We start from the raw sequence: 23,873 nt of genomic DNA on the forward strand, positions 1-23,873 counted from the left end.
ATTTCTCTTGGATTAGAGAAGTATTTGTTGGGACGGTTGATGGTTTAAACAGGAAGTTCAAGGGGCAGTCACCTGATATGGACTTGAGAGGAGATTGTTCTTAGATGAGTCTTGGTTGGAGACTTGGGTATCTTGATGAGCATTCTCATTCCCCACTCTTGGTCTACTCGGCGGTTTGCTACTTGAGAGGTATAGCCCATTGTTTCTCTCAGTTGCATTATATTTATGCTTGTCTTTCATGGATATGGATCTTGAGCTATGGTACATGAGTTAGTTCTGGAGGGTTCATTTGAGAGATGGTTTAGCATTGCTTATCTCCATGTGCATATGTTGTTATGATGGTTGAGTTTGGGAGATGGTTTTATATTGGGCATATTCCTTGGATTAGGAATGGTTATTCTTTGGTTTAGGAATGGGTTTATTGAGTTTGATCTTCTTGTGAGAGGCTTACATCCATAATTAGTTATATGGTATGGTTTGGGTGTTGTTGAGGCTTCTTGTTGGGGTTTTATGGAGGAGATCATACTTGCACAGTTTACATCTAGAGGTGTGTGTAGAAGGACATGATACAGGTTATGATTTGCATGGTTTCTCTGGTCTTGGTTATCTTCTTGGATGTTCAGTTTTGCCTACATTAGATATGAGATTGGTTAGAGATTGTGATCATTGGTTTGTGCTCATGCATGTCATGTGAGAGATGACATGGTTATTTCTTTATCTCTTTCCTCTGTTGGTTGTGGAGAATTTGGAAGACTATTGGAGACTTGTTATAAGAGTTGTTCTTGCAAGTTATCAGTTGATGTATTGTGAATGTCCTTGATACTACATGGATTCACTTCTTTGAGATGTTGTGAGTGGATTGGTTATAGATTTGACATTATCTTTTGTAGTGGGAGCTTCTTGGTATATATGTGGTAGGTATTTCTCTTGAGGCTTGTGATTGCAGGTTATAGATTGGATATGTCGGTGATATAAGATTCAATTGTTATACCTTTGAGGTATGGATAGTTGGATGGGTTTGGCACTTGCTGTGGGTGCTATTTCAGCTATGGATATTTTGACAACTACGGATACATGTGATTACCTTTGGATCAGGTTTTTTGTGCTTGGAATTTCAGTTGGTACAAGATTTTATGATCTTCTAATGTGACAGGTTGGGTGGCTTTCTCTTTGGATGGCTTCTATGTATGTCCAGTGGGAGTGGCATAATAGGAGGTGAGATCATTCATGTTTGAGATGCTGGATACTTTGATTTTGTTGCGGGTACCAGGATGGAGCACTTAGGTGTATTTTGATCCATAATGGTGGATGTGCTGGGAGGGATTGTTCCCTTGTTCATTTATGTGGCTATAGATTGACCCTATGCAATGTATACAACAAGTGGGAGATTGTTGAGATAATGGGTGTTGCACACATTGCATAATATTGTTATTTTATTATGTAATGTTGTACCTAGATGGACGTGCAACATGTAAAGATTCTCATAGAATATTCTTGATGAGTTGTATTGTAACATTGTGAAAATATTTCATGTAATTATTTAATATTGGGGAAAAGAATTAAATGCCCAATATTAAATGTGGGGTCAGTGGGTTTGGTAGCACATGGTTTTAGCACATGGTTTATGTAATACCACTTGGTGGTTTTGTGAGACTTGCTACTATATAAGCAGCCACAAGGGTAGTTGTTGTAGTAGAGAAAAAAGAGAAAGAGTGACAAGGAGAAGAAAAAAGGCAAGAGTCGAGCGGGACAAGGCTTGACAGGTTAGCCAAGGGAGCATTTGTGAAAGTTGAAAGCATGGCATGGGATGTGTGGATTCATGCTTGTTCACATAGTTTGCTCGGTTGTGGCTATGGCCATGAAGGCTTCCATGGTTGTATGGCAATGGTATTTTTGCTGAATAATACATGATGATGGATGCTTTTGGAGGTTGGGTTTTTCCCTCAATGAGGGTTTCCCAGGGTATATCTTGTGTCACAATTTTGTGGGTATGTTGTCTATTCTCTTGCATGTGGATTTTAATTTCGTATTTATTTCAGATCTATTATGGGTTATGTGGAAACGGTTATATTCTTTCTTGCCAAGTTTCCTTACAGCCACAAACAGGGGACCTCATCCCCATGAGATTTGAACATTGATGGCAAGGACATCAACACAACAACTTAACCATCACAACATGCCACTATTGGCAATTTAATGGAAATTTATTAAGATATTTTCAATATTTAATTATATTTAATTAGTTGAGAAATTAATTAATAAAATGATTAAATTTAAAGATAAAGTCATAGTTCTAATTTTAGAGTGTAATAATATTTATTTAATTTAATAATAATATATTTAGGAGATCATTTTTAAATAAATGCTAAATATTATTATTACTAAAGTTAATAAATATTTTTATCAAAAATGCTTCAAAAATTAATTAAAGAGAGAAAGAGAAATTAATTTAATAAAGATATTTTATATTGCAAAAATTGTGCATGAATATTTAAAAAGAATCTGATGAACGAGTTCCCTATCGTGATTGCACAATCAGAGCCCCAAATTTAGGGGAGAACTCTTTATCAAAGATCTAGAGCTCATTTCGGAGGGATTGAGATTTTGGAAGAAGAGAAGAAGCTTTTCAGAAGGAAGGGGTTTTCTTGCGTGCTTCGTGCGTTTGTGTGTTTGCATATTAGCATTAGATTTAGGTAGAATCTTGTGATCAAATTGTGCAAAAGATTTCCATTTTCCAATCTTTTGTCTGCTTCGTGTCTGGATAAATCTATTTTCAGAAATTTGTAGATTTGTTTGATATCATTGATAAATTCTTGTTGTGAATCTTGGTTTAATTTCGTAACGAAGATATTTGTGTTTGAGGAATTAATTCTTTTGAAACCCTTCTTTTAAATTTTATTTAGATGGGTTTTGGTAAAAAAATTAAATTCTAGAATGTAAATTTGAATGCTTTTTCTAGGCTTCCCTATTAGAGTACTGTTCACACACACACACACACACACACACACACACACACACACACACACACACATATTTGGTAAAATGGGGGGTACTAGTTTTTATTTTATATGTTTTGGTGGGCAGGGCCACTAACCCCCCACCCACCCCATTATCTGTATGTTATGTTGGGAAGTGACTTGCAATGGAGGTCGAGGCCCTAAAGAGGCTGATGGGTAACCCATCGTAGGTTATTTTAATAAGTGATAACACTACATTAAATGAAAGTAAAATGAAATAATAAGAGTCATTGTTTTCCTTGCCCATGACTCGAGCGCTAATACAGGCTAAGATAGGAGTAGAGAGGATGCTTGGTTGCGACCATGCATTGTCAGTATGCCTTGTCCGTATGAAAGGATACTAGTGCCACATAGAGTCAGTAGGGGGCCAAAGAATTAAAAGACTAGCCGAGTAACCTTAGAGTTGGCTGGTGCGATAACACTTGCCCACTAGCATAATAGATTCCCTACGTGTCTTTGTAGCCTCTGGGTTTAGATGTCACTTGTGTCTTGGTACCCTTAGTTAGATTGCTTTCAGGTTTTCACTTGATCTAGATATTACTTTTAACTTTTGAGATTGTTATCACGTTTGGTACTTGAGACTATCTCCTTAGCGCAATGGGAGTGGACCCTTTTCAGGTTACCACAAGGTAGGGTGGTAGTGCTTTTTACTCTTACCATTGAGATTTGTTAGTTCGATATCGTGGTTGGAGTTCCTTGTTCTGCATTTCCTTTCATTCTATCTTTGTGTACTATGATGGGTGGTTATACTTATTGTATTGTATTTTAATTTCATGGATCTTAAAGAGATGATTTAATCTATTTTATGATGTATATTCTTTTAGCCTTTCATACCCTGTGACATGTACAGTGGATGATTGTGCATTCCAATTATTGCCAAGTGACATTCGGGACAATTGTATATTATTTAAATGGATTTGAACATGTAGTTAATCTTTAATGTGGATGTGTTATATATTGGATTTAGTATTTAATTAAATTTATATGTGGTTCAACATCATGGGATCCTTAAGGAATGTAATATGTTTATGTGTTGCTTATGTATGAATGTATGTTATTGCTTCCATTATTTTATAATTATTGTTATATGTTATCTTTAAAAAAAAGTTTGGAAAAATTATTAAATTTCTCTTGGATCCCTTGGTGGGGCGTTACAAAAATACTTGTAAAGTAAATTCTAGCATGCAGTTGGATTGAATATATCAATGGGAAATACAATTACCTTTGTAAATGCAATTGGATTTGATATGTGATAAAGAATGCAAATGTAATAGCCTTGACTCAAAGAGACCAAAAGGAAACCATAGAAGTCAAAATGTCATGAATGAGAATTTATGTTACATAAGAAGAACAAATGAGCTTGAATGATTTGGATGGAAGATATCCTCCTTAGAAGCTAAACTCTACTACCACCTTCTTAGCTTGATGCAAGAAGAAAATGTTTGATATTGATGAATTCTTGAAGATGTTTTCTTTAACTCTCATGAATGTGTGTATGTTTTCCCTTTGTTTCTTGTGGGGTGATTTCATGTGTGAAAATGAAGAGCCCAAGCCTCATTATATATACTAGGTTTTTGGATCCAAAAAAATGATCAAACAAGGAGCAAAATTAAACAAATTAAAAATTCAAGACACTTTAGATCCCAAAATTAGAAATCCTTGGAAAGAGTCGACAGGGGTCAACATATTCTAGAATAGGTTCATCGATTCATGAGGAAGTCCAAAAATAGAGGTCCCCAAGTTCTTAGAGAACATGCATAAAGATCTGGAAAATAATGAAGCTGCCAAAAGATATGCCCAAAAAGGTGACAAAATAACAAAAGATCTAGAAAATAATGAAGCTGCTAAAAGATATGCCCAAAAAGGTGATAAAATAACACCTAAAGGGTCATTCCAAAAAATGAGAGATGACCTGTGTGTGTGCGTGCGTGCGCGCACGCGTGAGAGAGAGAGAGAGAGAGAGAGAGAGAGAGAGAGAGAGAGAGAGAGAGAGAGAGAGAGAGAGAGAGAGAGAGAGAGAGAGAGCACTAAGGAGGGATAAAAAATCCCTCCTCAAAATGAAGTGCTTCCATTTTAAGATGGTACAAACTACCAACTTCATTCGAACAAATGAAATTGTGATATATGAAATATAATAATAATAATGCATGAAATAAATTTTTATTTCACTTTTTTTTAACATACACCACAAGAATAAGGCAAGAGCCTACAACACAATGGTAAATTGTGAGTCTCTTAATTGGGAGGTCTTCAGTTTGAATCTACTCAAACTTAATGAATAATCGAAATAATTAATCACAATAACTAATAATGATTAACCTTGGCTTTGTCCTCTTACCGATAAAAAAAAACATACACCACAAGAATAAGCTAGATCAACAAGATAAGTGCATTATTTTTAAGTCTAGACACCAAATTAGAATAAGAAATATTATACTTTGGGCTTACCAAAGTGTACATTAAGAAATGGTGATCAAGACAAATCAATCCTATTTTCTATTGCAAATTAGGAAGAAGAGATAACTCAATGGGCTTAAAAGGGTCCAAGCATTGAATTTACATCAAGATTCATTCATTAACATAAACATTTTATGGGGAGATGTGAGGGCTAGGATGAAATGGAACAAAATATTGATTTTCTCTGCACATAAACAAATAAAAACTTGATAAACTAGTACAAATATGAGAAGGAGACAACACATGATGTAATTGACATGTTTAATCAACCTAAAGGAAACTTAGAGGGAATATGTCACCTTCAATGACTTGTTCTTGGGAATAGGTCACTTGAGTAGACATGTTCCCTACTCTTCCAATTGTTTTTAGTCTCAAATTGTTCGCAAGGTCCTAAATTTCCCATATTTGAGCTAGTGTAAGCACTACATATTCCTACACCAATAAAATAAGTTGAATTATTGTGTAGATAGGGGTTTTCTTCAATCAAACATTAATTTGGATTCAACCTTGAAATGAAATGAAATAAATAAAGCATGCTAGCATACAAAACACACTAGATTTGAATCATGAAGTGTATTGTACCCTAGCAATGCAAGTGCTTTTTTGAATGTGATCAAGAGTGTTGATATAATAAATTGATGCAAGGGACTATTTGGGTTCAAAGTGGTCTCGCATCAACCAAAAATATTCTATCATTATTTTTTCTTGTTTGCTAGTTTATTCTAGTCTATATATCATTTCAATGATCCTTAATTTGTTTGAGTCAACACTCAAGATGTTCAGAGCATGATTTGGACCAACTATGGTTTCTATTTCTAGTTATGTGGCTCATTTGGATCTTTGTTGCTTGAGTTGTGATCTATTCTCTCTCAAGAAGTGCGTTCTTGTCATTTTCATATTTGTTGGTGGATTTTGATCTTATGATGGAAATCTACGATTGTGGATCTTTAGTGGCACTTCTAACTATGTTCTTGGACCATGCAAGGACCTAAATTTAGAATTGTAAGCTTTCAAACAATTTGTGTAACTTGTTCTTTATGTTTTGGGACTTAATCTATTTGTCGTAATACATTTCTTGTTCTTGGGGAATATCATGGCTCTTAAGCCTGACCTGCATGTTTGATACCTTTTTTTTGTAATGTAATATGTATCTCAAAGATATTATCATCAAGATATTAGTCATTAAAAAGGGATCTAAGGTCTCTAAATAAAGATTATAAGCAAATAAGCATATATGAGCCTTACATATAAGAAAGCACATTGTTGAACCTCTGTTATTCTAATTTTTTATGAATAAGTGTTGATCTCACACATTCACTTCATTTACTTGTGGTTTCATTTGTGTTTACTCTTGCTGAACGTTTGGACATATCTCTTCGAGGTCTCTCCAACTAAGTGACTATGTCATAATGTGACTCCACATAAAAACCTAAAAGGAAAGCATGAAAGACATGCCTTGTATATTAATTGTTGTAGTTTTCTACAATGCTTGATGAAGAGAAGAAATAATGTCTTGAAGAGTCAAAGATTTAAATACTTGTATGCAGATAGATACTTGAACAAATGTAGATGTATGAATGCTTGTGATCTTCTTCCTTATTCATCATGATGTTAGTCATTAAAAGAGATCTAGGGTCTCTAATCAAAGATTCTAAGCAAATAAACATATATGAGCCTAACATATAAGAAGACATATTGTTGAACCTCTATACATCTAACTTTTATGAATAAGTGTTGATCTCGCATGCTCACTTCGTTTACTTGTGGTTTCATTTGTGTGTACTCTTGTTGCACATTTGGACATCTCTCTTGGAGGTCTGTCTAGCTGGGTCATGACATGTCTCCAATCAAAAACCTAAAAGGAAAGCATGAAAGACATACCTTGTATATTGATTGTTGTAGTTTTCTATAATGCTTGATGGAGAGAATAAATGATGACTTGAAGAGTCAAAGATTTAAATGCTTGTATGCAGATAGATGCTTGAACAAATGTAGATGTATGAATGCTTGTGATCTTCTTCCTTAGTGGTAGACTCCTTTTCTCAACCTCGAATGAGGGAAAGAAGCTTGATCCATGGAGAGGATTATCTTTAGAGCACCTTGAAATGCTTAAAGATATGCCTTAGATTGCTTGAATGCTTGAGCTTAGATCTTGAATATTTATGAAATCTTGAATATGGATATGAATTCTTGAGAATGATTATCAAACTAAGGAGAGATAGATTGCTTTTATACCACTCACTAAATTTTGAGGCTAAAAGCTTGAAGGAAGGCACCAAGATTTTAGATTTCCCCCTTAACCAATGAGATGTGCCCTCAATTAAAATTTTAAGGCAAACCTTACCAAATGAGTTGTCCACCAATCTATTCCTCATAATAGATAATCTAATTGAACATATAATTAGAAGTGCTTACAATATGATGATAGACAAAAAATATCATAATTTTTTAATACATATCTTATATTCTCATGCTTTTATACACATTGAACATCACAGTTGTATAGATTTTTAAATATATAAGATACACCAATATTACCTTTTGTATGAAAGTTCACCTTATTTGATTAATTTCTTTGATTATTTTTACAACTAAATATAATTAATAAATTAATTAAACAACCAATTTTACTCAAACAAAAAACTAAACTATAGGTCAATTTCATGATATTTTAGCCGATAGGCTATTTGTGGGAACTTTGTTTCTGGAAATTAAATTTTTGACGAAAAATTTGCAAGAGTTTGGTCGGAAAATTGAAAATCCTTCCTGTTAATTATTTACTAACGAATTTTTATCTCCCTACATTTTTAACTCTTGTTTTGATATTTATTAGTTGTTATCTCTATTTTTAACTATTGTTTTTCTTTTTCTATTTATTAGTTGTGATCTCCACATTAGCTCATGTTATGATCTATTTAGTTAACTTTTGATTTTTAAAATTGATTTAGATTTTAGTTTTTAAATTATTTTAATTTATTTTTTTATATTAGTTTAATTTTTCCTTTAAATATTATTTTTTATTTTCTATATTTTATTTAGTCTAGACATATATTTTTTTTAATTTCTCTTATTAATTTTTCATAATAGAATTTTTGATGGATTTTTTTAAATGATTTTTTTTTCATATTTGATAAATTTAATTTAGATAAATAATATTTATTATTCCATTTAAAAGATTTTAATTAATATTATGTTATTTAAATTAAAAATTATTAATAATCTAATTTGTTAAGATTCTAATTTAAATATCCACTTTTAACTATTGTTTTTCTTTTCTTATTTATTTAAAAAATAATTACTTGTGCTCTCTATTTATTAAACTTTTGACTTTTTAAATTGATTTAGGTTTTAGTTTTTAAATTACTTTAATTTTTTTTTATTACTTTAGTTTTTCTTTAAATATTGTTTTTCAGTTTTTATAATTTATTTAGTCAATTGAAGATTTGTTAGAGATGTCGCTATTTTTCATATATTTTTTTGTATTTCTCTTATTATTTTTTTCGTAATAATTTTTTTGATGAATTTTTTTTAAAATGATTTTTTTTTCATATTTGATAAATTGAATTTAATTGTAAAAATATTAAAATTATTGAACACATTTCTTAAGTAATATTCAAATTTCCTAAATATTGTAAATTTTATATCTATGTTTTAATCTTAAACTTTTTTATTTTTATATTTTCATTTAAAAAAAACTTATATTTAGATTAGTTAATGTTCATTCTACATTTTTCTCTTAAATCTCATCTCGTATCGGCGCTTCAATACAACATTAATTAGATTAAAGATTAATAATAATGAATACTGGAAATTTCCCCTCCGACTTTCATCGCACACCCGTTGCTCACCTTGATGCAATCAATAAATCTAACATTAGGTTAAGATCTACAATAGTATTTCTTATTGTTGTCATTATCATTATTTTGTTTATTTCTATTATTATTCTTATTTGTAATAAGAGGGTAAGAAAGTAAAAATAACGCAGTTATACATTAAAAAACATTTGGTAGAGAAAGCCCAAGGTTTTTATTCTTCCAAAACACTTTCATTCTTATCGTATAATGTACTTTGTGCATGCATTGGAGTAGGCTTTTCGAGTTTTTGTATTGTTTCCTCTGGCTCCGCGGAAAGAAAACCTTCGAATCCCCGTCGCAAAACGGTATTGCGTTCATGTGACCAAATCTATACACACATACAGCTCAAGGCAGGCAGTCGGCGGACAGCCACGCAGGTGGGATTATTTGCTCCTGGATTTGTTTCATAAAAATATAACCAAAAATCTTAGCTTTTTGCAGCGCGGCTAAATCTTTTCTGGCTCGCGAAAAAATACTCCAGGGTTTGTGTAGATTTGTGTTACAGTGAAGATATCGAAGATGAGCAGAGCTGTAAGGTCGGGCGCCACGGTTTCGATTCCGGCGAGTGTTCGCAAAACCATACAAAATTTAAAGGAAATAGCAGGGCACCACTCTGATGAAGAGATATACGCAATGTTAAAGGAATGTAGTATGGATCCCAACGAGACCGCGCAGAAACTGCTTTCTCAAGGTACGACCCTGGGTTTCATTATTCCTTTTTGGGGTTTGCTTAATTCTGCTCTTTAGGCCTTTAGGAACGAATCAACTGGGGCTTGCTGTATTATTGTAATGGTAGGTTTTAGTCCATGTTGTGTTCAAATAAAATAAAGTGAAAAATCATGCTGGGTTTTGGGTTTTACGAAAGTCCTATTGTAATAAAAGAGTGGTTTTTTTGGGTCGACGGAGTAGAGTATGAGTTTTAGGGTAAAAGAGTTGTTACTGCCCCGGCGTGATTGTTGTTGTAATAAGTCAGCATCGCTTTTCTGTGGCTTTCGTAGCCATGTTTGTGATAATGTTAGGGAAAGAAATCATGTGAAACAAGTACACAAAAAGATATTTGAAAAAAATATCGAAGTAAATGACTCAAAGAATGTAGATTTTACATAATTTCAACCACAGAGAGATTCAGAAATCTGATTTGCTTAAAGTAAGTTCATATAAGACGCTTTTCTATATGGGTGGAGTTATGGACAGAATTTGCCCCCTGAGTTTAGAGTACTGCTTCAACTCTTCCATTTATATAAGTCTATCAAATAACTTACCCAGAAATGTTGCCTTAGTTTTTACATACAAATAATTCTATCTAAACGTATCCCTAGATGACTACAATGACTACAACCAGGCAACACTGTCTCATTACAAATTTAATGCAATCACCCAGGGAAAATAACACCTCGTATGCCCAAAAAACTCAATACTCAGTATACCTAGTAAAATCAGTTTTCAATTACGATAAGAATTGTGATGTAAAATTCGATTTCCAAAATCCATCAGGATTTTCCACTTCATTTTGTTAGTAGAGGACAGACACAATATGGAGAAATCCTATGTTCCCCATGGACGTGTACCCGGCCTAAAACTAGGCGTTTCGGAAATGGGGATGTCCCAGGGACGAGGGGACGGGCATGGGATGTCCCCCAGCTGTCCCCAAAAAGTGAAAAATTGCAGGGGACGTCCCTGAAACTTGGGGACAGCTGGGGAAAAAAGGGGACAGCTGGCCGTCCCCGGTACGGAAAGGGGATGCCTAGACGTCCCCCAACTGTACTGGGTACGGCCAGCCATCCTCAATTATTTTCTTTTTTTTATAAATTTTTAATTTTTTTTATGCAAAACAACTAAAAAGAGAATATTAAAAAATAATTTTAAGGCTCCTTACTAGGTGACCGAGGTGGGCCCCATCCCTCCAAATGTGGTAGAGGCAGAATAGTAGCAGCAGTCTGCTTCATTTTTCTATGTTATGCTTTTTATGTTGAACATGAACATGATTATGATACATTGATACTTATTACTTTATGGCAGCCCTCTAGCCTTTGGGCATATAGCTTTAGGCATATTTAGATTTAGATATTCAGATTTATCATGTTTATCATTATGATATTGTTCTCTAATATTGATATGCATTTTGACAATTTACTGAAATCGGATATTATTTCCTAGATGGCATTCAAATGTTGTATGTTATGGTTCAATAGTGTTTAAATGACATGCTTTGTGCTTAGTTTCATATGAATGACATGTATATTTGCAAATTTCAATGTATATTTTAAAATTTCCCTACATCTATATATATATATATATATATAAATAGAGCTGTCCCCGTTTGCTGTCCTTCCTGTTCCCAAAATTGCCAAAAAAATTTGCCGTCCTGGAAACCCATCCCGCCGTCCCCGTACTAGAAACTTAGGGGAACATAGGAGAAATCAAATCAAGCATTGTTTGCAACTCATATCTCTTTAAAGTAAGAAGTATTTTCAACATTGACTTTGGAATTTGAATTATTTGGTGAGGACAATTTATGAAATTACGGGCAAACTTGGTTCTGGTTTTTATATGACAAACAGGTTTTTCTTTAGGTACCTCCAAAGCAGGTCATCTACATTTAGTCGTTACTTCAAATTAACTTTGGACAAATACAGTAGCCAAAGTAAAACAGTTGTTCTCGCTTAGTCATCTACATTTAATCGTTACTCCAAATTGACTTTGGACAAATACAGTAGCCAAAGTAAAACAGTTGTTCTTGCTCAATCTCTTTTTTTCTGACTCAGTGCAATCAAAGAACAAATATATAAATTCAGTAAGAAAAGAGATGGAGTGGGAACAACTGTTTGACAAATATGGCCAGAAATTTTTTTTTTCTTCTCTTTCTAATTTTGAGATGGAAATAACTAAAGAAAAATCTATTTGTTGTATGACTTCCGGGACTTGTATAGTTTCAGTTATTTGATGGCTTTTTGGCTTACTAAATTATTTATATTTCAAAGTCAACGCTGTTGATGTCACTGTAAGTGAATAGAGTAAAAAATAATGCATAATTTATGTCATTCTCCTTTTCAGTGACTTTTGTTTAATAATTTTTTGAAAACTTGCAAGAATATTATATTAAGTCTTTAGGCATTTTGTTTCTAACTTTTTCTTGTTAAACCCTAGGCATGCGCATGTGCCCCCCTCTAATATGAAATGGAGTAAGCCATGGTTGCTGTGGATTGTTCCTCATTGAACTGGGCCAGATTCATGTGTACAGCATGTTTATGTGTGTTACACCACTTCATCACAGAACTGGGGTTGTGGGTCATCTTATTGTAGCAATGAGATATTTTGGTCTGGGTTATTCTCTTAGATTGTCACCAATTTATCATTGCATCACATTACCTTAGTCTTTGTTATGTACTCACTGCCTTTGAACCATTTGGGATTGTTAGTGAAAACAAACATATTTCTTCAAATGCCATTGATTTCTCTTCCATATCCAGACATTCATATGTTTATTCGGACTATATCCCAGTTTTAGTTACATGCTAGTGCTTTGGAATGGTCACTTCATGATTCTAGTGCTCTGGAAGGGTCAGTAGTTGATCCTAGTCCTCTGGAAGGGTCATTTTTCTTGGCATGAGACATTTTCCGTACAGTATTTTTGCTTGCCGAAATCTTTTTTGGCAAACAAGGGGGGACCTTGGCTATTATTGTTAGATTACTCGTGTTACACTTGATCTTGTCAATCTTGATATGGACATTCTAATTTTAGGTTACTTTTAATGTGAGGTTTCTTTTCAAGTTGTAAATCATAATGTTCTTTAAATAGGCAAATCAGCAACTCACTGCCAAGCCTAAAATTAAATTAAATTTGTACATAGTCTTCTCCAGTTAGGCCCATATTTATCAAGTTTTCTTCAGCTGGACACACAAAGCAGTATCCATATTGGGAATCTGGACTTTAAAAGTTGGGTCATCATAGTTGCAGTTGCTATCTCTAGTCGCTAGACCATGGCTCACTGGATGTTAGGTTTCTTATAAATTATGAGAGCACAGCTGTAGTTTGAGTTTCTAATTACTATAGGAAGGTACTTTTGTCTTCTCTTTAGATGAAAGCAATTGCTAATACTATAATATAGACATTGGATCATCCCAGATGTATAAGAGACCCAATCGATGTTTGAATGATTGAATCCGATAAGTTAGTGACACAGGTACCTTTAACAAAATTTGCAAAATTTGTGAACATGTATGTCAGAGATAGAATATTTGCAATCCATTATCAAAAGAGACCTCCATTGTGTTTGTGTACTATGATATAATCTGGAATTTGCAATGGAGATTATGAAGAATCTAGATGAGAGCGGTCCATCTTTGTGATGCTAGCACTCTGTTTATTGAGTTGGAAAGGGACTGGAAACCATGTTTAGTCACTGTCTTGAGAATCTGAACTGGTCCAGCTACTGTTATCGATTCTAATGTTATATTTCCTTTTGTCCAATTGGATACTTCAATTTCATTTTATAATTTTATTGATACTTGCAGATTGCATGGATGGTTATATGGTGTAACTTGCATACATTGGTCTGCAAACATTAGATGAAGTTTCTACTGAAATTTAATATTCTATTGCAGATCCTTTTCATGAAGTTAAGAGGAAGCGAGACAAGCGAAAAGAGGTAATCCTCTGCTTAATTTATTGTTAGATCCTGAGCAATTTATTGTCTAATTTCAGACGTCCATTTGGTATCAGTTCTCCAAACTGTTGTTATCGTCATTTTCAATATTTCAAGCCTATTATGAATTTAGTGGTTTTGTTGTGGTGCATGCTGTAATATTACATCATGGTAATCACGACTTGGTGCATTTGCCTTAAATTTTCTTGAGTTTTTCAAATAGTTGTCTTAATTGTCTTTAAATATCTCTTTTGGATGATTTTTACAGGAGTAATAAATACATAGCAAATGCAGACTGACATTTTTTTTGAGCTTTATCTTTGATAGCCAGATTAACATTTTCTTTAGCTATATCTTTGTTAGATTCATTTAAGTGAAAATATAGGGCCATTAGCAGGGTTTCTCTATTACTTTATATCTTATAAGGTTTTTATTTTTCAAGTGTATACCCTAATTAGGGTTTTCGTAAAAAATGACAAGCTGACCATAAAATGACAGGTCATGTTTCATAAGAGGATGATGTTTCAGAGACTGAGAGATCCTTTTTATTCAATAAACCGTTTTAAGTGAAAATAAAACAGATTGTTAAAAAATGAATTTAATTTCTATAATCAGCATTTTTTTACAATTTATAATGTCTTCTTCCTATGCAGACCTTATATGACATGAAATAACAAAATCAGTTTCTTTTCCTTCATTTTTGACAGTTAAATGCTGTGTCATTTAGTCACTATTTTTGCCAAGTTTTTCCCACATCAGGTACATTTATACTTTTATGTTGTCATGCTGATACTGTGTAAATGGAATGTCACTAGTTCCTAGGAATTGATTTTCCAATAGATTTAGTGGGGAAAACTTTTTGAGTCTGTTGGCTGTCTCAGTTGTCCTCAGTAGTTGTAAGGTTCAGGGGAAGCGCATTTCAAGTTTCAAGTGAAGACAATTAGAAAGAATCCAAAACCATCTTATCTCTGGTAGTCTTTTAAGTCAAATCAACAATCACATATAAGATCCTTTTGGTTGGAGCAGGAATGTTTCCAGTTGAAGCATGGACAGTAATTTGTGTCTCAGTTGTCCTCAGTAGTTGTGAGGTTCAGGGGAAGAGCATGTCAAGTTTCAAGTGAAGACAATTAGAAAGAACCCAAAACCATCTTATCTCTGGTAGTCTTTTAAGTCAAACCATCAATCACTGGTAAGATCCTTTTGGTTGGAGCAAGAATGTTTCCAGTTGAAGCATGGACAGTAATTTGTCTATTAAGTTTCGTAAAAAAGGTTGAAAACCTGGATTAACCTTGCTGGCTCAAAATGGTTGTTGAGGAGAAATGAGACCATGTGAAGGAGACTTGAATGAAGCAGAATTAACAGTTGGATTAGCATATGGGACATGAATTTGCAGGAATTTGTAACAATAATTCAGAGATAAAGAGATTTTGTTACAAAAATTAAGGAGTACCATGCAGACACAATAGATAGGTTGGAAAAAGCATACCATGCCATAGAGTTCAACCCCATGTGGGAACATAATTTAAAAGCATATTTGAGGGCTGCAATCAAGGAAAGGTTAAAATGTTAATTGCCAAGATGAGGACCAGTTATCATCATCTGATATGTGAGACATGTAGATGAACAATCCCCAACAAAGATTTGGAAGAGTGAACTTGCATTATCTGCAGCAAAGGGGTGTTGGAATTAAATGGTGCTTCATCATAGAGTGTGCTGTGTATAAGGATATTCATGCTCAGTTTGAAAATGTTTTGCAGGTGGGAAGTCTGAATGAGCTATTTGAGGAGACAAGACTTCACATAATGATAGGTTTCTTGATCAAGACTCAGATAAAAGAGCCGACATTAAAAGAAACTAGAAAATGTTTTAAAAATTGTGTCTTGGCCCCTTTGACTGCTTGGTGTCGTGGATGTCATTTAAATTTCTTAATTGATTCACCATGTGAGTTGAATATGAGATACTTCAAAAAATTGGTTTCAGACATGATACACGGAATGTTACAAACTAAAAATAAGTTGCAATGTGCTCTCACAAGGTAATCGAGATGTAAGGCTTTGCAAGATTGTATCTTATATTTTACTTTTTGTTAGAACATAATGTTATTAGTGTTCATACCCTTTGAATATTATATATTATTCTAATATAAGGTTTTAAAACCTTTATGTTATAATTGTATGCTTCATTAAACACATCACATTGAAAATAATTAGAGTGTAGATAGGTATGACTCATATTGCTACCCTTTTTCCTGTATTTATGTAAGTTCTCTCTTATTGAGAGTTTGTAATATTTTGATGTTTCATAGTGAATTATACTACTACGCATGTAGGGTATTACTGGCCATGTGGAAGGATGTAGAACACTGTCTGCAGTTTTATTCTATTTCTAATAAATAATATTTATTAGTGTTTTGTTAACATAATGCTTATTGGAATTTTAACCTGAAAGGGTTTCCCCCATGTATATCTTGTGTAATATGTAAAATCTATGCATGCATGATTCTCATTGTATTTACTTTATATTTTGTTAATAATGATTATTATCCGAAGATCTTAAGTTTTATATAAAACACTTTTTCAATATCTACTATTTTCTTGGTTCATTAGTACATCTGATGTCTAAAGTGTATCTCATGGTGTTGCAAAATTTTGACAACTATCCATATTGTATTTTATTTTTGCTGGTTTGAGCAGATTGTGAATAACCAAGATTTAGTAGAGTCAAGGTCAAAACCAGGCGGTCAAGGACGAGGTGGAAGGGGGGGCAGGGGAAGCTATCCTCCAAGATATATCTCATCTGGTAGGAGATTTTACTGATTTTCCATACTTTTTCTTGCTGTTTGAGATAGTGTTTCCTCCTGTCTTTTTTTTTTGTGCTTTTTTGATCAAATAAAAAAATTATTCCTATTTTATAAAGATAATTTTTTAAAATTAGAATGAATATTCTTTTTGCTTTGGGCCATTTTAGATGCAGGTGTTGGTAGGGGACCCAACACGTCAAAGGAGAATGGGGGCTATCAGAGTGTAAACAGGGTTAACCTAGATTCTGCCAACCCTCCTACATCACAGAATGCACAGACTAAGGCAAATGTTCCTTCCACAAGGTTGTTTCTACAGACTGTAATAGCTGTGAAGCATCAGTAGATAATTCATGCAAATAAATTATTAGAAGTCTAATCATCAGTAGATTTTTCTCGCAAATAAATCATAAGAAGTCTCATCAGTATATTTTATGTGCTTGTTGACATTTTTCATTAGTTGTTTAGTCCACTTTTTGGTTGTCAGCTGAAGTTAAAATATGAATGAGATTTGTTTTTTGGATACATCTGACAAGTGTCTAATTTTTTATTGTTTATTGCTACATTTAGTTACTTGCCACGGAATTTACCTTGTCTTGTATAATATACTTATTAATTTTAAACATAATGATAAAATGTAAATTTATTTCCAAACTTTTCTTTGTACAGTTCTTTGCCAACAACCATGACTGGGGCTTCTGTTCTACCCAATGGGAACTCATCAAATGTACGCACTGCACAAGTTCAAGCTCAATTAGGAGGTTGGAGTGCTTCTGGAAATAGTACTATGGCTGATGTGCTGAAGTCAACTGGTGCACAGCAAGTTCAAACTCAACTGCAAAGTGCCCCTCCTTCAACTTCTATGATAGTGCAGGGACAACCAATGCTTAGTTCGCAACAATTTGTTACGTCAATGATTTCGACATCTGTTTCAGGTGTTTATTCGTCGTCATCAGATCCTGTGCTAGTGCCGTCACTTGATACTCGTGTTTCTGGTGCAGTAGGAACAATTAAGCGTGAAGTTGGAGCGCAACGACTTAATGCTGACCAGACCACCAGTTCCCATGATAGCAAGTCTTCTTTGTCTAACTCCTCAAATTCATTGCAAAAATCTCAATCTAGCATATCTGATGCTGTCAATTCAGAGGCAAAGGTATTGGTAACTGAGAATTCTGCAACTGTACATTCCTTTTCTCATGATCGGAATGTCAGTAAGTCTCAGACAGCTGATGGGGATCACCGTGTATCAGAAATGCAACCTCAGGCAACCAATTCTACATCAACAGCATCTTCTGTAGGCAGGTCTTCTGGAATGGCTAATCACTATAGTGTCAGACCTCAGCAGTTTGGTGGTCCTCAGAAAGGTAGTTTGGTTATGTAGTAAATCTCTTATAATTATAAAAAGTTTTGTTTTGTGGTTTCTATAATGCCCCTTATCAGTGGCCAAACAAGGATCAAGTGTATTCATCACTAACTGTATTTGTTCTGGGCTCTAATTTTTCAGTTGACTAATTCTTGTTCTCTGATTGTGTGGATATATTTGTAACTTGATTAGCCTTTTTAATGCAGAATTTTAAACAAACAAACTCTGTTTGATATTTGTACTGCTTAATTATTACGATTTGCGCTAGCTAGCTTAGTTTCATTCACATTAAGTTATAATGTTTGGGTATTAAAAATTTAAAATAAGAAAGGAACAGCAGAAAGCAATAACAATTAGTTGCTCATTGGCTTTTCTATAACATTCTGTGTCATTGCTATGCAGCAATTGGACCAAACAAGGAATGGAAGCCAAAGGCAACAAATCAGACTGCAAGCACGAGTCCTGGGATAATAGGTACATCTACTGTGGGCACTAGTGCTTCTGAGATTAGCAGATCACCTTCGCCCACGTCCAATTGTGTGACGACTGAAGACGTTGCCAAATTGCATAAAAAGATAGAAGAGATGAATGTTCAAGATGATCAACATGTTATCATGCCACATCATCTTCAAGTTTCTGAAATTGAGCATACAGGTCTTAGTTTTGGAAGCTTTGATGCAAGCTATGGAGTTAATTTTGGTACAAGTTATGGAAATGATGATGAAAGTGAGAAGAGTTCCACTCCATTGTCTGATGAATCCCAAGGGACTGAAGAAGCTGTTGAGGAACCTTCGTCGAGGTTATTGTTACTCATCCTGTTCAGCAAACATGGATTCTGTATATAGACTATGTTTATTTGGTTAACCAAGATGATGGATTCTGTTAGTGCCTTTTTTTTAATACTCTGCACCATTATTGCTCATTTCTTCAAATAAAGCTTCTGTTCATAAGATCACTATATTCTGGTTATGGGAGAACACGGATTTTGCTTATATATTTTACTATGCATTATGTTTTCATGTATTCTTGATTTACTTTAAGATATTGATTGTGTATGGGATTTGCAGCACACACACTGCTTCTGTCACTCCACATGAGGATTGTTCCCATCATCCGCAAGAGTCATCCACCACAGTGGATGACATTCGATCAACTAATGATGTTGCAGTCCCCACTAATCCAACTGTGTCTTCACAATCTGATGCAACCAAGGCAGAGGTGGTAGGTCTGCCTGGTCCTCCTCAGTACTCTCTTGTTCAGACTGCTCCAAACTATCCTAGTATTGGTTTGGTGACACCGGGAAGCCAGTACCCTTCGTATGAACATTCTGAGCCTCAGCTACGTGAACGATTTCCAAATTTTGTGGTATGCTTCATTGCCTTGTTTCGTTGATGAATCATTCAGCTGTTAATTTTGTTGTCATTTATAATGAATTTTAGGCCTTTATATGAAGAGTACGCATTGCATGTTAGTGGTTAGCACCTGCATAATTGACTGCAAGCTTATACTTTTATTTCTTCATGTATTTGTTTCAGCAACCATCGTATGATCCTTCAACAAGCTTTTACACTCCAATAATGAGACCTAGTTCTGATGGAGATATTCGTTTCTCTCCATTTCTTGGATCTGCTGCTGCTACCAAATACAATGGAAATCTTACAATTTTATCGAGTCAGAATGGACCATCAACACAGGAGGTGATTGTTAAACCTTATTATTTGTTTAAAACTTTAATCTAACAATTCTTTTACTACCATGGAAATGATACTAATGTGAATTTTCTGTGATCATCCAGAGTGGAAACTCTTTGGTACTCTCGAATGCAGGTCCCACAGCTTTAGCAACCCAAACAGCTGGAATTGTGCAGACATCGATGCCATTGCCACAGCAGACCATGCCCGTCTTTCGTCAACCTGCTAGTGTACATATTCAACACTATCCTCCTAGCTATATCCCATACCATCCTTATATTTCATCTGTGTATGTGCCATCCCCAACAATGCATAATTTTGTAGGCAATAGTGGCTTTACCCAGCTTCCTGCTGGTAGTTCATATCCTCCAGCTGCTGGTGGTGGTTCATATCCGCCAGCTGCTCCTGGTGTAAAATACTCTCTGTCATCACAGTATAAGCCAGGGACTGCTAGTGGGAACTCTCCCCATATTGGCGTTCCTGCAGGTTATGGTAGCTATACCACAGCTCCATCAGGGTATAGTGCAAGTCCGTCTGCAACTGCAGGAAATGTATCAGTTGATGATATTGGAGGATCCCATTATAAAGAAAATAATATGTATATTGCGGGTCAGCAGGTATGATTTTTTTTCTTATTTAAATAAGTATAGTTTGATTTATTTTGAACCAAACACACCAGTGTTAAAAATTTTAATATTGATTTTTATTGGTGTATTTTGGTGTATTTCAGGCTGAAGGATCTGGACTATGGTTTCCTCAACAGCCTCGGGATCTTTTAGGGGTGCAAGCAAATTCCTATTACAACATGCAGCAAATTCCCCACAGTCAACATGTCACATTTGCACATACACAGGGTGGCCATGCTGCATTTTCTGGTTTATATCATCCAACACAGTCTGGGCCTGCTCCAAATGCCCACCCAATGCTTCAGCAAACACAAGCATTGGGAGCAGCAGTTGGTGTTGTTGGTGCTCAGCCAGGTGTTTATCAGCAGCCACAACGTGCTCAACTTAGTTGGCCCAATAATTACTGACCTAAAAAAGCTAATTCATTCCTGGTATAAACTGGGTATATTCTATTAATTGCAATTATACCCAGATTTGGGAATGTTAATTTCATGTTTTCGAGCCTTATGAGTGTACATATTAAGTGTTGCATTCTAGGAGGAGTTTGTGAGAGAAGTGATTGATTCGATAGTATGTTTGACTCAGCGTGTTTGGGATTCATATGGATAGCAAGCACCTCGCCCAAAACTTGTAGGCTTGCTTGGCACTGCTGTTTCATGATTGACTTGAAAAAAAATAGTTGAGAGGTAAATGTGCAGGTTACAACTATCAGTAAAAGTTTTATGCTGTTGTGCTTGGCAGCATGAGTTGAAGTTAAGAATGAATCAGTAGGTTTTGATTCTCTTCCACAACTGTACCCATGTAGAATGAATTTTGACGTAGCTCCAAAGCCAGACATTGACCAGTTGTAATTGTTGTAAGGTAAATCTCCTGTTACTAAATCATCAGAGAGGTTCACTTTTTTTTTGGTGGTGTTTTATGCTGTAACGATGTTTACCATCTGGTAGTGTGACAATTTCTACTGATTATACTTGTGCCTAGCATCATACCTTATTTCTGGTATCCTTCATGAGTTTGTTCTGTGCAAATGCTACTGATAAATATGCCACTCTTCAGTTTTAGGGATCCAGGACAAGTTGTCATACTCTTTCTTTTCCACGGGAGCTACTCTCAGGGCTGATGAGCAGGATCTGTTAATTTATTCTTCTGATCTTGTTCACTTATTCATATGTACCATCAGGTTAAATATTGACTTATATGGATATGCAGCTTCTTTTTGATATCTTACCTCCAAAGTTAAGAGCTTTGAGCTGTCAAATTGTTTTTCATCAATTATATTTTTAATTTCTCAATAGACGAAATCATTATAATTTGGCACCATACTAGAAAATGGAGTTATGTCCAGAGGCATTGGTGAAAACAACATTTATGTACATTTTCATCTTTTTTTTTGATACTGAACTTGTGATTGTAAACTTTGAATAGGATTTTTATAGAGTAAACTTTGTAACATTCATGTGATAATGATTTCTTTGAACTGATCTTGTTGCTGGGGTACCATGTTACATTCCAAATTTTGCCCTAAGTTTTAAATTGATCATAGCTGTTGGTTTAACGAATTATTTATTTTCCGATCATGTGAACAAGTTAGTTAATGATAGATGTTGTATCAATTTATTTCTTTCTTGATCATGTGAAGTGAGTTAGTTAATTATATACGTTGTATCAATTGTTGATTAGTTATTTCATTCATGATCACGTGAAATGAGAGTTATTATAGACGATGATGAAATCTATAACTGTCATTAGATGATTGACAATTGTTTGATTGGAATTAACGAATTAATATACCTTTGAATTGATGTCTTGGCGAGAATGCTTTGCTTGGGTGATTGCAGGAAGAAGATTGAAGAGAGGGTAAGCATTGTTAAATGGGATAATCGGAAAGGGATGGTCGATTGGTCCAGTCATCAAGATCGACAAGTATGACCTAAGACTACTTTGGAAAGGATATGGAGACTTGACAACCTGTTGCATTATAGGACCACATGAGCTATTAGAAAAACAATATAATAGAAACTTAAAATAATTTAAATTAAAAATATAAGATTCATACCTTTGAAGATTTATTATTGGAATTTCTTATTTAATCATTATTGTACACCCTTAAAATATGAACACATGTATATAAAAATGAGGTGACACTAATAAATTATAAGTTTATAATCTAATGATGTCATTTCACCAATATGTACACATGAAAGTTTATAAGAATGCATAATAATAATAAAGTAGAAATTAAAACTCTTCAACTTATTTTTTCCCTCTTTATTTTTTTTAAAATTCAATTTGTGAGGCATTCGAATGACCTTTATAATTGAAGGTAGCTGAAGAGCCAAGCCAAACATTTAATAGAGTTTCATTGATCGTATTTGAGATAACTTTTTCCTATTTGCATTTTCGTGACTCTTCTACTCATTTGCTTATATGTTTAAGGCAAAGAGAAGAGTTTTTGAGATTAAACTTGCCCTCCCATTTTCCTTCATCTTCATGTCATTACCTATGTGCGAGGATAGAGAAAGGGAAGTGCAGAGTTCATTATTTCCAGTGGTGGGAGTAGGAATAATTTAATGCAAGTCACGTAAGATATGCTAAGTCCAATTGAAACATATTGAATCCGTTATTTTTTTATATTCTTAATGCCATGCTAGTTGGTGTCTTGTATGCTCATCTTTCCATGTTTAAGTAAATATTGTTGCTGAAATTATATACATTTTGAATGGGGTATGCATATTTATATAATCATAATTTCCTAGTTAGAATTCATAGGGTCTGATATCATGTCACCTGCTGTTCATTAACCATGAGATTGTCTGAGCCATAGATATGGAAGATGGAAATTATAATGATAACCATGAACGAATGATCTTGTCCGAATTTATTTCTATTCCTTTTATACATATGCAAAGATGTAAATAATATCATGAAGTCCAAACACTGAGGAATTCACCGGCAAGGATGCCATCAATGGTGAAGAGGTGTATAAATCAAGATAGAGTGGATATAATCTCTCATGCACCTAGGAATCGTCTGCATGGAAGCCTTAAATGGTGAGGTGTAGATAATTTGCAAAAATTAAGATTGAGATCAGATAACTAAGTAACAAACACATAAAATAGCTTATGCATGTCCTAATGATGAAACAATTGTCAAGTCGAGTGGTGGAGATTGGGTTTACGAACCCAATTTTGAAATCCTGGGCCAGGGTAGATATAGGCAGATGTGTTGACCATAAGATCTTTTTTGCTTGTCCAGAAGCTTCAATTATTTAGGAATAATTGATGGGACACTTAAACCATCAGAAAACTTGGATGGCGGTAAGGAGGGCCGTTCTATTAAGTTAGGATGTGTGGGGATAAGTATGGTTCGCGATTGGGAGGTTAAGCCTATGTCAAGGCTTATCCTCTCACCAATGTTGAGGC

General features: G+C 34.4%; 1 protein-coding gene across 1 annotated transcript; it reads left to right on the forward strand.

Annotated features, from left to right (window-relative positions):
- The first annotated feature begins 9,463 nt into the window (after positions 1 to 9,463).
- On the forward strand, positions 9,464 to 21,673 carry LOC149568276 (flocculation protein (DUF1296)). The gene is made up of 11 exons (XM_089821255.1): positions 9,464 to 9,705; positions 9,810 to 10,019; positions 13,934 to 13,977; positions 16,668 to 16,773; positions 16,942 to 17,077; positions 17,441 to 18,135; positions 18,537 to 18,933; positions 19,202 to 19,499; positions 19,670 to 19,831; positions 19,930 to 20,442; positions 20,556 to 21,673. Exons 2-11 carry the CDS (start codon positions 9,848 to 9,850, stop codon positions 20,856 to 20,858), a joined length of 2,826 nt encoding a protein of 941 aa, XP_089677381.1. The 5' UTR covers positions 9,464 to 9,705; positions 9,810 to 9,847; the 3' UTR covers positions 20,859 to 21,673.
- Positions 21,674 to 23,873: the final 2,200 nt, after the last annotated feature.

Source organism: Cupressus sempervirens, chromosome 3 (genome assembly GCF_028749045.1).
Source record: "Cupressus sempervirens isolate cs-2001-9-10 chromosome 3, ASM2874904v1, whole genome shotgun sequence".
Lineage (NCBI taxonomy): Eukaryota > Viridiplantae > Streptophyta > Pinopsida > Cupressales > Cupressaceae > Cupressus > Cupressus sempervirens.

Bases quoted from the DNA above. Each gene is read 5' to 3' on its own strand.
- LOC149568276 (XM_089821255.1), top strand. From the start codon at position 9,848: ATGAGCAGAGCTGTAAGGTCGGGCGCCACGGTTTCGATTCCGGCGAGT. The intron at 16,774-16,941 runs GTAGGAGATTTT...GGGCCATTTTAG, and splicing joins TCCAAGATATATCTCATCTG to ATGCAGGTGTTGGTAGGGGA. The intron at 19,832-19,929 runs GTGATTGTTAAA...GTGATCATCCAG, and splicing joins ATGGACCATCAACACAGGAG to AGTGGAAACTCTTTGGTACT.